General features: G+C 42.6%; 1 protein-coding gene and 1 long non-coding RNA gene across 2 annotated transcripts in view; both read left to right on the forward strand.

Moving 5' to 3' along the window:
* Positions 1–7,799: 7,799 nt before the first annotated feature.
* Positions 7,800–9,099, forward strand: LOC123485382. The gene is made up of 3 exons (XR_006658990.1): positions 7,800–7,880; positions 8,476–8,760; positions 9,014–9,099. It is a non-coding gene; the product is annotated as an uncharacterized LOC123485382 (long non-coding RNA).
* Positions 9,100–16,025: 6,926 nt separating this feature from the next.
* Positions 16,026–16,483, forward strand: part of LOC121560657 — a 3,931-nt gene continuing 3,473 nt past the window's right edge. The window contains exon 1 of the mRNA XM_045216287.1: positions 16,026–16,102. Within this exon, the coding sequence (XP_045072222.1) occupies positions 16,026–16,102 (77 nt within the window). The remainder of the gene's footprint in view (positions 16,103–16,483) is intronic.

A 16,483-nucleotide genomic window follows, 5' to 3' on the forward strand; every position in this document is an offset into this window, starting at 1 on the left:
TAGATGAGGGACAGTTTGGTTTTGAGCTTGGCCTTGTTCAACATGGGGTACGCTCCACGGTTGTTTCAAGCGCTGTATCGGGGAACTTCACACTGTGTTGTGGGAACAACTCTCCGTGCAATAGTGTTGCGCTGATGAGGTGCTGGGTGAAGGAGAACCTCTCTTTGGCATGACTCAGGATGGTATCACATACCTGTAAAGATACATCATCAGCTTTAATTTGCAATTAAGTATTTTGATGCAAGTGATCCTGACTGACACATGCCTATGTCCAACTCAAGTATATGATTACCAAGGTGCTGATTGTTCAGGGTTTTGGCTACATACTACCAGGCCTGAAAAAGTTCTAGGTGGGAAACACTGACAATTACATCACAACTTACCTCTATAGCCAACCTCTGTTGTTCTCCTGGTCCCAGCATCCTCCGTCGCTTGATGGGCTGTTGCTGCTCGTCAGATGCGCTGTCCCCACACAAAGAGGGAATTGAGGCCCTGGGTCCAAAAAAATAAAGTTTAATTTGATAACTTGCAATCAGACTTCTTAACTCACTGCAATTCCCCTCAACACACAACCAGTGACTTATATATATATATATAGACAGACAGACAGACAGACAGACAGACAGACAGTGTGTATATACACACAAACTATGTCTAGTAACTGCTTTTAACCGTGATGTACATAATTAACTGATGTTATTACGTTTTAAAGCCTTTTTCTATTACATTTGTGAGAGGGATGCAACATAATTTTGTTCTGCTGTTCACTTAGCAATAAAGTTATTATTCAATAACAACTAGGCCTCTTCTAGAAATTGACCTGGTGGACACCTGAATAATTATTACAAACTGTGTAGTACTTTCCTGCATTATTATCAACGTCTGATTGTGTCTTCTTTCCTTTTTAAAATACTAAAACAAATATAATTGTGACGGTCATGATAATCACTCACACAAGCACCAACTGGCAGTGGGTGGAAACGTCAGTCGTCTCGTCAGCTTGAATGGCGATAAAATCAGCACTCTTTACTCCTCCAGGATGTAATCCTTAAGCATTGACAGCATACAGTCCAACAGCTCGTTCTGTATCGTCTTTGACGTGCCCTTAAAAACGGTAGCTGTCTTCAGGTGCTCCTCCAGCACACTGTAGAGGGAGGCAACAAAATCCACTAAGCCCCGGAAAATGCCGGGGTTGTCTGAGGAGTCAGTCTCCTCGTGCCCACGCAAGGCCAACTCAAAAGCCCCACAGAACTTCACACAATCGATAATTTTGGATAGAATGTGCCTGTTTTTATCCACCTCCTCATTGTGTTTCCTCACTGCAATCCTGTGGCCGCCATCCAGCTGCGTAGCAATGTTCACCCCTTCCTAATACAGCTAGCTTTACAGAGTTGTCCATGTGTGCCCTGGTGTTCTCATGTTTCTTTACCTTCTCTGACAGGTGCTTCATATCCCCCACTCCGGTACCTGTCCATGCTGAATCTGACCCCGACGCTTTAAAAAGCAAGCACGGAAAGCAAAAATAAAGCATTAGCATCAGTGCACCCAGCTAGCCAAGCCTTCCTGGTGTACCAGCTACGGGAGAAGCCGCGCATAACGCTTCCCTTCCGCTAGCGCTGTCTGATTGAGAGGTCAGGTTGATCTGGGCCCAGCTCTTTCACCCGAACTTTTCTGACAAAGTTCTCCTCTCAAACGGATCTTGGAGGAGAGATTTCACCGAGTTAGGGTTGGGTCTTGGAGGAGTAACGTTTGCGTTCGCCATTGTTGTCTAGTAAAAATGGCGTCACTGGACCCCGGTCCTTATTTTATCAGGGGCGAGCTTGGGGCGGTAAAATAATCGCCCTCCTTGGATTCGATTTAAGATCGCTTATTGACTACATTTTATGTCATACATTCCATATCTTAAATTAGCAATTGGCTTAACTGCTACGTAGACCCGCCTCCTCGGGGCACTTTCTGTATCGCCCAGAGCTGACGAGGCGTTTGACAGGCAGAGGAAAGGTTGCGAATATGATTTTCTATCATATCTTACACATATTACTGTGTGCATTCCATATTTCAAACACACAAATATTGACATACTGATGTTTTTATTATTATTATTATTATTTTTTATTTTTTTATTTTTTAAAATAATTTTATTTAAGGGGGCGGCGCCCTAGCGCCCTCTATCGGCCAGCCGCCACTGATTATTATCATCCACTGATCCACATAACTTAAGGATGAATCCTGCGAGTCTCCGCTCAGGCGGGGAAATGGAGAGAGACGAAAAACGATAAAAGGTAGGCAACAATATGCAATATAACGGTTCAATGGCCATTTCCATGAACAACTCTTTAAGAATATAATTGAGAAAGACCTCATCTCTGCGCAATATAGCCCTGTATAGGAAGCCGCGCATGGTCGACCCAGGTGGCTACAATGAAGAGCCCGGAAAATAACGGAATAAGTTCTTTAGGAGGGTTGCCTACTTGTTTCCAGAAACCCTGTCACTGAAGGCATATGTATCTAGAATCCGTTGACCGTCGGTCCGGATTGTGTGTGGATATCTTTATAGAAACCGCCTGAACCGAACTTTTCTCCAAACCGGCACCTATAACTTGGCTGTGGTAGGACACGTGGAAGCGCGTCTTGTGCGCAGTCTACTACAGGCAAGGTGCCGGTTTGGAGAAAAGTTCGGTTCAGACGGTTTCTATAAAGGTCTACAGATATACACACATGATATAATCCGGACCAATGGACAAGGAGTTACGGATGATCGATATTCAGTAACAGGATTTTGGGAAACAAGTATCCTATCTGCCTACAAAATGTTGGCAGTTATTTCCGCACTGTAGCCACCAAGGACGCCAATGCGCGCATGCGCAGCGTCCTATATAGGGGTAAGCATATAAATAAGAATGAATAGAAGGTCGTCTCCATTCAAGTCAATGATGCCATAATGGGTGGACTGGCAGCCGTTTGGAGTGTTTCCCGACCGCTGGTCACCTTTTCAATGCTTATCTTGTAGAATCCAGCAATGGCGCTGGTCCCATTAATTAGCTTATTTTCTAATGGTTCCGCATGTCTTGATCTAACCATCTTCAACCTGACCAGCTAGCTATGTCAGCTATGTATGAACACTATGAGGTGTATCTTATATGCTAACGTTAGCTAGCAGGCTAGACGGTTGTCTTATTCTGGCATTCGCTCATGATCTCCTTCAGACCGCTTGCCTTCTGCCTAGGCAGCTTAGCTACAATGCTTGAGCTGGTCCCATGGTTGAATCAGAGCGGTATATCCTCAAATCACTTACAAGCCCTTAACCAACAATGCAGTTTTTAAGAAAATATATAAAAAGAGCAAATAATTAAAGAGCAGTAGTAAAATGAAATAACAGTAGGGAGGTTATATACGGGGGCACCGGTTAGTCGAGACCCATGCCAGGAAGTAAAAGCAGGAACAGATTAATATACATGTCCATTGGAAAATTACAGATGTGGTGATTTGTGCTCGTGCACATAATTACATGACCTGAGCTCTCCCAGTAAAACGTATCCTGTCTGAACAGGGATATAGGCAACGCCTCTGATTAGATCTGGACAGGGATATAGGCAACGCCTCTGATTAGATCTGAACAGGGATATAGGCAACGCCTCTGATTAGATCTGGACAGGGATATAGGCAACGCCTCTGATTAGATCTGAACAGGGATATAGGCAACGCCTCTGATTAGATCTGAACAGGGATATAGGCAACGCCTCTGATTAGATCTGAACAGGGCTATAGGCAACGCCTCTGATTAGATCTGAACAGGGCTATAGGCAACGCCTCTGATTAGATCTGGACAGGGCTATAGGCAACGCCTCTGATTAGATCTTGATTTAGTTACATGCACAGATGTAGTTGCGTCAGTGAAATACTTCAGCTCCGAGCTCCAACAGTGTGAATGAAACAATACATTTTTTAATAATACAAACTAACATAATGGGGAACAGGTTAAATAGGGAGGACAAACTAACATAATGGGGAACAGGTTAAATAGGGAGGACAAACTAACATAATGGGGAACAGGTTAAATAGGGAGGACAAACTAACATAATGGGGAACAGGTTAAATAGGGAGGACAAACTAACATAATGGGGAACAGGTTAAATAGGGAGGACAAACTAACATAATGGGGAACAGGTTAAATAGGGAGGACAAACTAACATAATGGGGAACAGGTTAAATAGGGAGGACAAACTAACATAATGGGGAACAGGTTAAATAGGGAGGACAAACTAACATAATGGGGAACAGGTGCGCAACAACAGACAACAATCAAATGAACATAGAAACATATAACATAGAGTGGCAGCAGCTAGTACTCTGGTGACGACGAACGCCGAGGCCTGCCCGAGCCAGAAGGAATGGCAGTCTGGGCAGAATCCGTGACAGTACCCCCCGACACCGGGCAGAGACGGTGGGTTTGTGCCCCTAGGCGACGTTGTTGCCGGTGATGTCTGGTGGAGGACCTGCCTTACAACAGGCCTACAAGCCCTCAGTCCAGCCTCTCTCAGCCTATTGCGGACAGTCTGAGCACTGATGGAGGGATTGTGCATTCCTGGTGTAACTCGGGCAGTTGTTGTTGCCGTCCTGTACCTGTCTTGCAGGTGTGATGTTCGGATGTACCGATCCTGTGCAGGTGTTGTTACACGTGGTCTGCCACTGCGAGGACGATCAGCTGTCCGTCCTGTCTCCCTGTAGCGCTGTCTTAGGCGTCTCACAGTACGGACATTGCAATTTATTGCCCTGGCCACATCTGCAGTCCTCATGCCTCCTTGCAGCATGCCGAAGGCACGTTCACGCAGATGAGCAGGGACCCTGGGCATCTTTCTTTTGGTGTTTTTCAGAGTCAGTAGAAAGGCCTCTTTATTGCCCTAAGTTTTCAAAACTGTGACCTTAATCGCCTACCGTCTGTAAGATGTTAGTGTCTTAACGACCGGTCCACAGGTGCATGTTCATTAATTGTTTATGGTTCATTGAACAAGCATGGGAAACAGTGTTTAAACCCTATACAATGAAGATCTGTGAAGTTATTTGGATTTCTATGAATTATCTTTGAAAGACAGGGTCCTGAAAAAGGGATGTTTCTTTTTTTGCTGAGTTTATATTCTTGTTTTACGCCATTGTAATAGATACATTCACATTTAGTTGGTTTATGTTTTGTTTACATGGGCTAAAAAGTTTAATTGAATAAATAAACCTAATCATTATTTGACTGTTCTACTATTAACTGACTATGTACTTTCGTCTTCCAGAGATCCTACGTGTTGAAACATACCAGTGATGCTGCAGACACAACCTGGGACATGGCTTCTGCAAGACAATCTGCTTTAGAGTACATTAGAAATGGAAGGCTACGTCTCATTCGAAGTGCTCCAGAATCTTCCCCTCATTGTGGAAAACCTGTTCCAGCGCAAGGTTCTTCACGAGGAGGAAGTCAGTAAAATTCAGGCTGAAGTTGACCGTTTGACCAAACCAGAAGAATACTGGACTGGGTCTCGCCAAAGGAGAGGCTGCATGCTATGAGTTGCTGACGATTCTATACATCACAAGGAAGAGGACCTTAGACGACGCTGACTTACAGCAATGGATCAGCTGTTTCCCCTTTAAGGAAGACCCAGAGATGACAGACTACCTTGTTGGTAAGTGATCATATGGTATCCTCTTAGTATACACTATATAGTATACAATTAGCTTACTGTGCGCGCTCCATAGACAGGGTTTGTACTTTAGGCACTATTCCTTTGGTTCCATGGTGCTGGCGAAGCTATTTGAAGCGCACATTGAAAGGGGTTAATGTACCTTTGTTCATCAAAAATAAGTGCGACCAATGCACTCTTCATGAAGTAAAAATGCCTTTATTATAATGGCATGTTCAATAGAGATTTGTCATTGTCCTCCCTGATGAAGGCTACGCTGAAACGCATCAGAGGTTTTATACATATTGTTCTATTGAACGTGCCATCATAATACAGGCATTTTAACTTTGTCTTTAGTGCCCCTTGGTTGTTCTTGTTTTTGATGACCATTTAGCCCCAAAAGAGCACCTTCAATCTACAAAGATCTACTAGTGTATCCTTGTAGCTTTCTGTCCTGATTTTCTCTAGTCCAGTCCTTTAGATTGGCTTTGATTTGTTTGCACAGTGCATTTACTCTCTCTTCCCTTAATACCCTTATTTTAGGTTCAAAACCCTGTCACGGATATCAGACACAGCTGAAATGTAAAGCACGGAAGATCACAAATGGTGCATGGAAACAAAGCTGTAGTCTCCTACCAGAGACATGTAGAAATGAGGGGACTTTATCTTACACCCCTCTTGTGTTAGATACAGATGTGCATTCATCTCTCCAAAATTAAAGTGAAGAGCAAAAGATGCAAGAAAGCTCGCCCTAAAAAGCTAAAGAGCTTCATCCCCACGGCCAAACAGGAAACATCCCCGCTGACCTGCTTAGGACACATGAGAAAAAAATCCTCCTTTTTTGGAAAACCTGGAATTGGAAACAACAGTCGCCCATCAAATGTTGAACCTCTGGGCAGAGAAAGATCACATAGAACTAGACTACATGTTTTATTTTGACGTGAGAGACATTTCACACAGAAAACCCATGAGCCTGGAGGACCTTCTCTTTAACATGTACAGTGAGCCCAAAAAAAGTAAAGAAGAAGTGTTACAGGATATTAAGGAGAACTCTGAAAACGTTGTCATCATATTTGATGGAATCACAGACCTCTCCTCTCTGTCAGTAGTAAAGGAACTTATGGAGAACCTCCTCCCTGATGCAAAGATTGTGACCACATGCAGACCAGATCAATCTGAAGACTTCCTGACAGACTGGCCCGCAGACTGGTTCAGAGTGGAGGTGAAAGGGTTCAGTGATGCATCCATCAGGGCTTACTTAACAGAGATGCTGAGTGCTGATCCTGACTCCTTGAGCAGTGTGTTAAACAACCTAGAGTTGTTCAGTCTGTGCCATGTCCCAATGTATGCACTGATGGTGGTTACCTGCATTTATTTCCCTACCTCAAAGGCTTCTAAACAGACATGCACTATAACTGAAATGTACAGCAACATCCTCCGTCACTGCATCCAAAAACACAGTGGCAAACGACTTAAGGATACCGACAATTATCTCAAAGAAAACAGAGAGAAAATATTGTCTTTGGCAGAAATTGCTTTTGATGCAACAAATGAAAAAAACATGAACTTGACAACACTGAGTTGTGAAGAAAGCGGTGTCCATTTTGCGTTCTTGGGAGCACTTATGGTTAAGGTTGCACCCACAGCGTCAGACACTTACTGTGCATTTCTCCACTACACAATGCAGGAGTTCTTTGGTGCCCTTTGGCTCTTACAGAATCCAGATCAAATCAAAGCAGTTCTAGAGAAGTGCCAGACTGAAGAATGGAAACACACAAAACACTTGATTCCCTTCCTGTGTGGGCTTCTGAATGAGAGGAATATTAGATTGGTAAACGGTCTAGTTCCAGATCAACAGATCAAGAAGACGTCAGATTGGTTCTTCAAGGAAGTGGTGAACACATTTCTTCCATCTCAAACAAACCAAGATCATGCAGAAGGTGGTGCTCCTGAGTTTGAGATAGATATTCTGTTTTTGTGTCAGTGCTTGTATGAACATCAGTCTACTGAGGCCTGTCTGCTTCTCCTGGACAAACTGGACTATCATCTAGACCTGAGTGGAGAACATCTTGATCCTCACCAGTGCTGTGCAGTGTCTTATGTGACCAGTCAGTCTGCAGAGAGAAAGGTTGGCTTGAATCTGAAAGACTGCATTGTGTCAGACCAAGGAGTAAGGCTGATACTGGGCTCTCTGAAGAATGTCAGACATCTTGGGTAAGTTTATTATCTGTGTACAAACTAACCTAATTAAAGAAAGATTGGTAATCAGCTAACCATTCATGCAACTCCTTTAATTCCTTGTTTGTCACAGCTGTATCATGGCTGAATGTCTACCATTTGAGATCAGGTTGCATCTCTCTGTAAATTAAAAAACTTTCTCAAGACTTTTGTCCTACTGATTAACTCACCCCCAAATCCCTGCAAATAAGTTATCTTGATGAATGGAACACTCATTGGTATTTCAGCCATGTACTGAGTTAGTTATAAATATGACATTGGGTTCATGCTACTTCAAAACAATGTAAGATTTGAATTACAGATCTAATCTGTTTTCTGATGATACATCTGACCCTTCAATGAATGTCAGACATCTTGGGTAATATTTGTGTTATATATTTGTGTTATTTAATTCACCAGTTTATTTCCAATTATCCAGTCAAAGAAAGAGAAATTGGGGTGAAGCAACTGATCTTTATAAAAATATATATTATATTCTCTTCCATTCAGATACTTAGTTATAAACACTTCTGTGTCATGCTACTTTGAAATAATCTGTATAATTTAATTTATAATCTAATCTCTTTTAAAGGCCCTCCTCTGGTGATTCATCTGACCCCTCAATGCTGTGTCAACTCTGGACAACTTTGCTGAGCAGTGTGGCAGAGATGGACTTCACCAGCTTACTTGGTCTCTGTGGAAATGAGTTGCACCTTCCAGTCCAGGGTGAAAGACGAGTGTTTGAGAGAGCAGAAGAAGTGATGAAGCAGAGTCTAGAGAGGGTTCATCTCTGTCTACACTGGGGTCAGAGAACTCTTCTCAGTGAAGCTCTCAGCAAAACCATTTTAAAGTGTTTACCTAATATCAACAAACTCAGGTGAGTGTTTCCACAGCCAATATATATTTACACAATGTCTTTGTGACTATTCATTTATTTAAGTCAGTTGAGAACATATTGTTCTCATTTCCAATGACAACCTATCAAATGGCTAAGACAGACAAACAAGACATTGCAACAACACAACAAGATAGACATGATGACAACAGTATTCAGTCTGTAAAAGAGGCAGCAGTCACATTCTCCCTGCTTCTATCTGAACATAGACATTCTTATGTTTTATGGGTCACAGGTTTACCCCACTAGAACATCAGAGAGGATCCCCTGAAAGACTGGAGACAGAAGAGAAAGCAGTCCTACTAGATTTGTGTCTACAAGGCAGCACTAGATCACAGAGAAACTTTCCAGAGAGCTGTGAACACACTGCTGTCACTGTTCTCTGTGTATCAAACTGAGAGATATGACATCCTGTTGGATCTGTACTCACATGTGAAGTACAATAGGAATCAAACAGGCAGGAGTGTCCTTCCATCATTGAAACCACTTTACCAGTCAGCTCCTGCAGTCTGGTCCATAGACCTCTCAGATAGAAAGGCCTCCCTCCTCCTAGAAGTGCTGAAACTCCAACCAGGGAAGAAATCATTAGAGCTGAGGGACTGGTCAGATGAAGAGAGTGAAGTGAGGAGTTTCCTTCAGTGTCTGCCCTACATCTCACAGCTGAGGTGAGGGAGTTTATCCAACAAGAGTCCATGTGTCATTGAACTGGTGGATATAGTATTTCTGTTAACATCGTCTTTATCTGTTTAATACATGCACATATGAAGATGCTGTAGAAACTCTAATTCACTAGGAATTGAAATTGAACAAAATTCCAATTCATAGTTGTATTGTTATAGAAAGATGGAGTCATAAAGTGCTATTGGTTTTCAGTTCCCCAACCCTGTTACTCATATCAGTCCTCATCACTCACCTGTATATCATCTGTGTTTTAAACTGTTTGTTCAGATTTCCTCTACTGAAGGATAATATAGAGAGGACAAGGAGAGAGAAGATATTCCTACTGAATCTGTGTCTTCAAGCAGCTCTCCATGAGAGAGGAACCATACAAACAACTGTAGAGAAAGTGTTGTCACTGTCTGAAGTATATCACAGTCAGAAATGTGATTTCCTGCTGGATCTGTACTCACATGTGAAGGACTATGAGACTCAAACAGGCAGGAGTGTCCTTCCAGCATTACAGCCAGTTTACCAGTCAGCTCCTGCAGTCTGGTCCATAGACCTCTCAGAGAGAAAGGCCTCCCTCCTCCTAGAAGTGCTGAAACTCCAACCAGAGAAGAAACCAGTAAAGCTGAAGGGCTGGTCAGATGAAGAGAGTGAAGTGAGGAGTTTCCTTCAGTGTCTGCCCTACATCTCACAGCTGAGGTGAGTCTGAACATGTGTGGTGGTTAGTGATTATGTGATGCTAGTGATTATTATCTTGTAGAAACATTGTAATATACAACTTCAAGTGTTGGTGAATCTGGTAACATTTATACTCAGATTTCCTGACATAACAAATGTTGCATTACTAAATGTCACACATACATCATGTGAATGTCTCTAAAAGTAAATACTTTTACATATAAACAAAGCACATTATGTAAATGTATAGCTACTTCATATATCTTTAGCTATGACTGGTTTCATGTGTTCATCCATGTCTGAATCAGCTGTTACTGTCCTTGTTGCAGTTTCCGTCCATGGAGGTCTGATCCCTCAAAGCGGATCAAGTTCCTGGTGGATCTCCTGTCTCAAGCAGCAGAGTGGGAGGAGCAGACAGGAGAGAAGACACTGAAGCTGGTATCATCAATGTGTACTTACAGCACCTTTCCTTTTCTCAGTGGAGACAATTCTGAACAGAGTGATTTCCTGCTGGATCTGTACTCTCATGTGAAGGACTATGAGACTCAAACAGGCAGGAGTGTCCTTCCAGCATTACAGCCAGTTTACCAGTCAGCCAGTCCTGCAGTCTGGTTCATAGACCTCTCAGAGAGAAAGGCCTCCCTCCTCCTAGAAGTGCTGAAACTCCAACCAGAGAAGAAACCAGTAGCGCTGGAGGGCTGGTCAGATGAAGAGAGTGAAGTGAGGAGTTTCCTTCAGTGTCTGCCCTACATCTCACAGCTGAGGTGAGTGTTTTTTTTTTCAGAGATGTGTCATATTGTACCAGCTATTTATCTTGTTAATAAGATATCTGTTTATCCAAATCACTCCATTAGTCTTTATTTGCCATTCTGCCATGTAAACATTATTATTTGTCTGTGGGTGATTCCTCTGCATGACTTAACCAGAGAATCTAGGATAACATGTAGTAACAATGTTTCTCTGTCTTCTCATTCAGGTTGTTTGTTGGTTATGATAAAGAGGCCTGGTCAGTTCTGTCTAAACTCAGTGTTGCTGCAGCTGAGTATGATACAGAGACAGGAGAAAATATCTTAAAGACATTATCCTCCATGTGCAGATACCCATATGATGGTGGTAATGATCCATTTAGAGAGAGTGATTTCCTGCTGGATCTGTACTCACATGTGAAGGACTATGAGACTCAAACAGGCAGGAGTGTCCTTCCAGCATTACAGCCAGTTTACCAGTCAGCTCCTGCAGTCTGGTCCATAGACCTCTCAAAGAGAAAGGCCTCCCTCCTCCTAGAAGTGCTGAAACTCCAACCAGAGAAGAAACCAGTAGAGCTGAAGGGCTGGTCAGATGAAGAGAGTGAAGTGAGGAGTTTCCTTCAGTGTCTGCCCTACATCTCACAGCTGAGGTGAGTCTGAACATGTGTGGTGGTTAGTGATTATGTGATGCTATTGATTATTGTCTTGTAAAAACATTTTAATATAAAACTTCAAGTGTTGGTGAATCTGGTAACATTTATCCCCTGATTTCCTGACATAACAAATGTTGCATTACTAAATGTCACACATACATCATGTGAATGTCTCTAAAAGTAAATACTTTTACATATAATCAAAGCACATTATGTAAATGTGTGACTACTTCATATATCTTTAGCTATGACTGGTTTCATGTGTTCATCCATGTCTGAATCAGCTGTTACTGTCCTTGTTGCAGTTTCTATCGATGGAGGTCTGATCCCTCAAAGCAGATCAAGTTCCTGGTGGATCTCCTGTCTCAAGCAGCAGAGTGGGAGGAGCAGACAGGAGAGAAGACACTGAAGCTGGTATCATCAATGTGTACTTACAGCACCATTCCTTTTCTCAGTGGAGACAATTCTGAACAGAGTGATTTCCTGCTGGATCTGTACTCACATGTGAAGGACTATGAGACTCAAACAGGCAGGAGTGTCCTTCCAGCATTACAGCCAGTTTACCAGTCAGCTCCTGCAGTCTGGTCCATAGACCTCTCAAAGAGAAAGGCCTCCCTCCTCCTAGAAGTGCTGAAACTCCAACCAGAGAAGAAACCAGTAGAGCTGAAGGGCTGGTCAGATGAAGAGAGTGAAGTGAGGAGTTTCCTTCAGTGTCTGCCCTACATCTCACAGCTGAGGTGAGTCTGAACATGTGTGGTGGTTAGTGATTATGTGATGCTAGTGATTATTATCTTGTAGAAACGTTGTAATATAAATCTTCAAGTGTTGGTGAATCTGGTAACATTCATACTCAGATTTCCTGACATAACAAATGTTGCATTACTAAATGTCACACATACATCATGTGAATGTCTCTAAAAGTAAATACTTTTACATATAATCAAAGCACATTATGTAAATGTGTGACTACTTCATATATCTTTAGCTATGACTGGTTTCATGTGTTCATCCATGTCTGAATCAGCTGTTACTGTCCTTGTTGCAGTTTCTATCCACGGAGGTCTGATCACTCAAAGCAGATCAAGTTCCTGGTGGATCTCCTGTCTCAAGCAGCAGAGTGGGAGGAGCAGACAGGAGAGAAGACACTGAAGCTGGTATCATCAATGTGTACTTACAGCACTTTCCCCTTCAGTGATGATGATTATTATGATGATTATGAGAATATGGAATACCAATGTGATTTCCTGCTGGATCTGTACTCACATGTGAAGGACTATGAGACTCAAACAGGCAGGAGTGTCCTTCCAGCATTACAGCCAGTTTACCAGTCAGCCAGTCCTGCAGTCTGGTCCGTAGACCTCTCAGAGAGAAAGGCCTCCCTCCTCCTAGAAGTGCTGAAACTCCAACCAGAGAAGAAACCAGTAGAGCTGAAGGGCTGGTCAGATGAAGAGAGTGAAGTGAGGAGTTTCCTTCAGTGTCTGCCCTACATCTCACAGCTGAGGTGAGTGTTTTTTTTTCAGAGATGTGTCATATTGTACCAGCTATTTATCTTGTTAATAAGACATCTGTTCATCCAAATCACTCCATTAGTCTTTATTTGCCATTCTGCCATGTAAACATTATTATTTGTGTGTGGGTGATTCCTCTGCATGACTTAACCAGATAATCTAGGCTAACATGTAGTAACAATGTTTCTCTGTCTTCTCATTCAGGTTTATTGTTGATTATGATAAAGAGGCCTGGTCAGTTCTGTCTAAACTCAGTGTTGCTGCAGCTGAGTATGATACAGAGACAGGAGAAAATATCTTAAAGACATTATCCTCCATGTGCAGATGCAGATGTAATGATCCATTTAGAGAGAGTGATTTCCTGCTGGATCTGTACTCACATGTGAAGGACTATGAGACTCAAACAGGCAGGAGTGTCCTTCCAGCATTACAGCCAGTTTACCAGTCAGCTCCTGCAGTCTGGTCCATAGACCTCTCAGAGAGAAAGGCCTCCCTCCTCCTAGAAGTGCTGAAACTCCAACCAGAGAAGAAACCAGTAGAGCTGAAGGGCTGGTCAGATGAAGAGAGTGAAGTGAGGAGTTTCCTTCAGTGTCTGCCCTACATCTCACAGCTGAGGTGAGTTGGATCCGTACAGTTCAGAGATTGTAGTTGTCTGTCCCTGTTTTTCCCTTTAGAGAGGAAGTTTGTAGCTTTCTGCAGTAACTTAATAAACTAAACAGACACATACCGTTTAAAAAGATGCAATCTTACTTCGTGGTCAGGATTTTAAGGAACAATTTAAGTGGATGATGAGTTTAGAAAGATAGTCATTGTATTTTAACCGCCATAATGTGACCATCAGAAATTCAAACATCTCTCACATATTCATCTATTTGTTGTTTAACTGTTCTTTCAGTTTTCCTCCACCACAGGATCAGAGAAGATCCCCTGAAGAGAGGACAAAGAGAGAGAAGATATTCCTACTGAATCTGTGTCTTCAAGCAGCTCTCCATGAGAGAGGAACCATACAAACAACTGTAGAGAAACTGTTGTCACTGTCTGAAGTATATCACAGTCAGAAATGGGATTTCCTGCTGGATCTGTACTCACATGTGAAGGACTATGAGACTCAAACAGGCAGGAGTGTCCTTCCAGCATTACAGCCAGTTTACCAGTCAGCTCCTGCAGTCTGGTCCATAGACCTCTCAAAGAGAAAGGCCTCCCTCCTCCTAGAAGTGCTGAAACTCCAACCAGAGAAGAAACCAGTAGAGCTGAAGGGCTGGTCAGATGAAGAGAGTGAAGTGAGGAGTTTCCTTCAGTGTCTGCCCTACATCTCACAGCTGAGGTGAGTGTTTTTTCTTCAGAGATGTGTCATATTGTACCAGCTATTTATCTAGTTAATAAGACATCTGTTTATCCAAATCACTCCATTAATCTTTATTTGCCATTCTGCCATGTAAACATTACTATTTGTCTGTGGGTGATTCCTCTGCATGACTTAACCAGAGAATCTAGGATAACATGTAGTAACAATGTTTCTCTGTCTTCTCATTCAGGTTTATTGTTGATTATGATAAAGAGGCCTGGTCAGTTCTGTCTAAACTCAGTGTTGCTGCAGCTGAGTATGATACAGAGACAGGAGAAAATATCTTAAAGACATTATCCTCCATGTGCAGATACACATATGATGATGATGATGATGATGATGATCCATTTAGAGAGAGTGATTTCCTGCTGGATCTGTACTCACATGTGAAGGACTATGAGACTCAAACAGGCAGGAGTGTCCTTCCAGCATTACAGCCAGTTTACCAGTCAGCTCCTGCAGTCTGGTCCATAGACCTCTCAGAGAGAAAGGCCTCCCTCCTCCTAGAAGTGCTGAAACTCCAACCAGAGAAGAAACCAGTAGAGCTGAAGGGCTGGTCAGATGAAGAGAGTGAAGTGAGGAGTTTCCTTCAGTGTCTGCCCTACATCTCACAGCTGAGGTGAGTTGGATCAGTACAGTTCAGAGATTGTAGTTGTCTGTCCCTGTTTTTCCCTTTAGAGAGGAAGTTTGTAGCTTTCTGCAGTAACTTAATAAACTAAACAGACACATACCGTTTAAAAAGATGCAATCTTACTTCGTAGTCAGGATTTTAAGGAACAATTTAAGTGGATGATGAGTTTAGAAAGATAGTCATTGTATTTTAACCGCCATAATGTGACCATCAGAAATTCAAACATCTCTCACATATTCATCTATTTGTTGTTTAACTGTTCTTGCAGTTTTCCTCCACCACAGGATCAGAGAAGATCCCCTGAAGAGAGGACAAAGAGAGAGAAGATATTCCTACTGAATCTGTGTCTTCAAGCAGCTCTCCATGAGAGAGGAACCATACAAACAACTGTAGAGAAACTGTTGCCACTGTCTGAAGTATATCACAGTCAGAAATGTGATTTCCTGCTGGATCTGTACTCGCATGTGAAGGACTATGAGACTCAAACAGGCAGGAGTGTCCTTCCAGCATTACAGCCAGTTTACCAGTCAGCTCCTGCAGTCTGGTCCATAGACCTCTCAGAGAGAAAGGCCTCCCTCCTCCTAGAAGTGCTGAAACTCCAACCAGAGAAGAAACCAGTAGAGCTGAAGGGCTGGTCAGATGAAGAGAGTGAAGTGAGGAGTTTCCTTCAGTGTCTGCCCTACATCTCACAGCTGAGGTGAGTGTTTTTTTTCCAGAGATGTGTCATATTGTACCAGCTATTTATCTTGTTAATAAAACATCTGTTCATCCAAATCACTCCATTAGTCTTTATTTGCCATTCTGCCATGTAAACATTACTATTTGTCTGTGGGTGATTCCTCTGCATGACTTAACCAGAGAATCTAGGATAACATGTAGTAACAATGTTTCTCTGTCTTCTCATTCAGGTTGATTGTTGGTTATGATAAAGAGGCCTGGTCAGTTCTGTCTAAACTCAGTGTTGCTGCAGCTGAGTATGATACAGAGACAGGAGAAAATATCTTAAAGACATTATCCTCCATGTGCAGATACACATATGATGATGATGATGATGATGATGATGATCCATTTAGAGAGAGTGATTTCCTGCTGGATCTGTACTCACATGTGAGGGACTATGAGACTCAAACAGGCAGGAGTGTCCTTCCAGCATTACAGCCAGTTTACCAGTCAGCCAGTCCTGCAGTCTGGTCCATAGACCTCTCAGAGAGAAAGGCCTCCCTCCTCCTAGAAGTGCTGAAACTCCAACCAGAGAAGAAACCAGTAGAGCTGAAGGACTGGTCAGATGAAGAGAGTGAAGTGAGGAGTTTCCTTCAGTGTCTGCCCTACATCTCACAGCTGAGGTGAGTCTGAACAGGTGTGGTGGTTAGTGATTATGTGATGCTAGTGATTATTGTCTTGTAGAAACATTGTAATATAAATCTTCAAATCTTGGTGAATCTGGTAACATTTATACTCAGATTTCTTGACATAACAAA

This window comes from Coregonus clupeaformis, unplaced genomic scaffold, assembly GCF_020615455.1.
Source record: "Coregonus clupeaformis isolate EN_2021a unplaced genomic scaffold, ASM2061545v1 scaf0665, whole genome shotgun sequence".
Taxonomy (NCBI): Eukaryota; Metazoa; Chordata; class Actinopteri; order Salmoniformes; family Salmonidae; genus Coregonus; species Coregonus clupeaformis.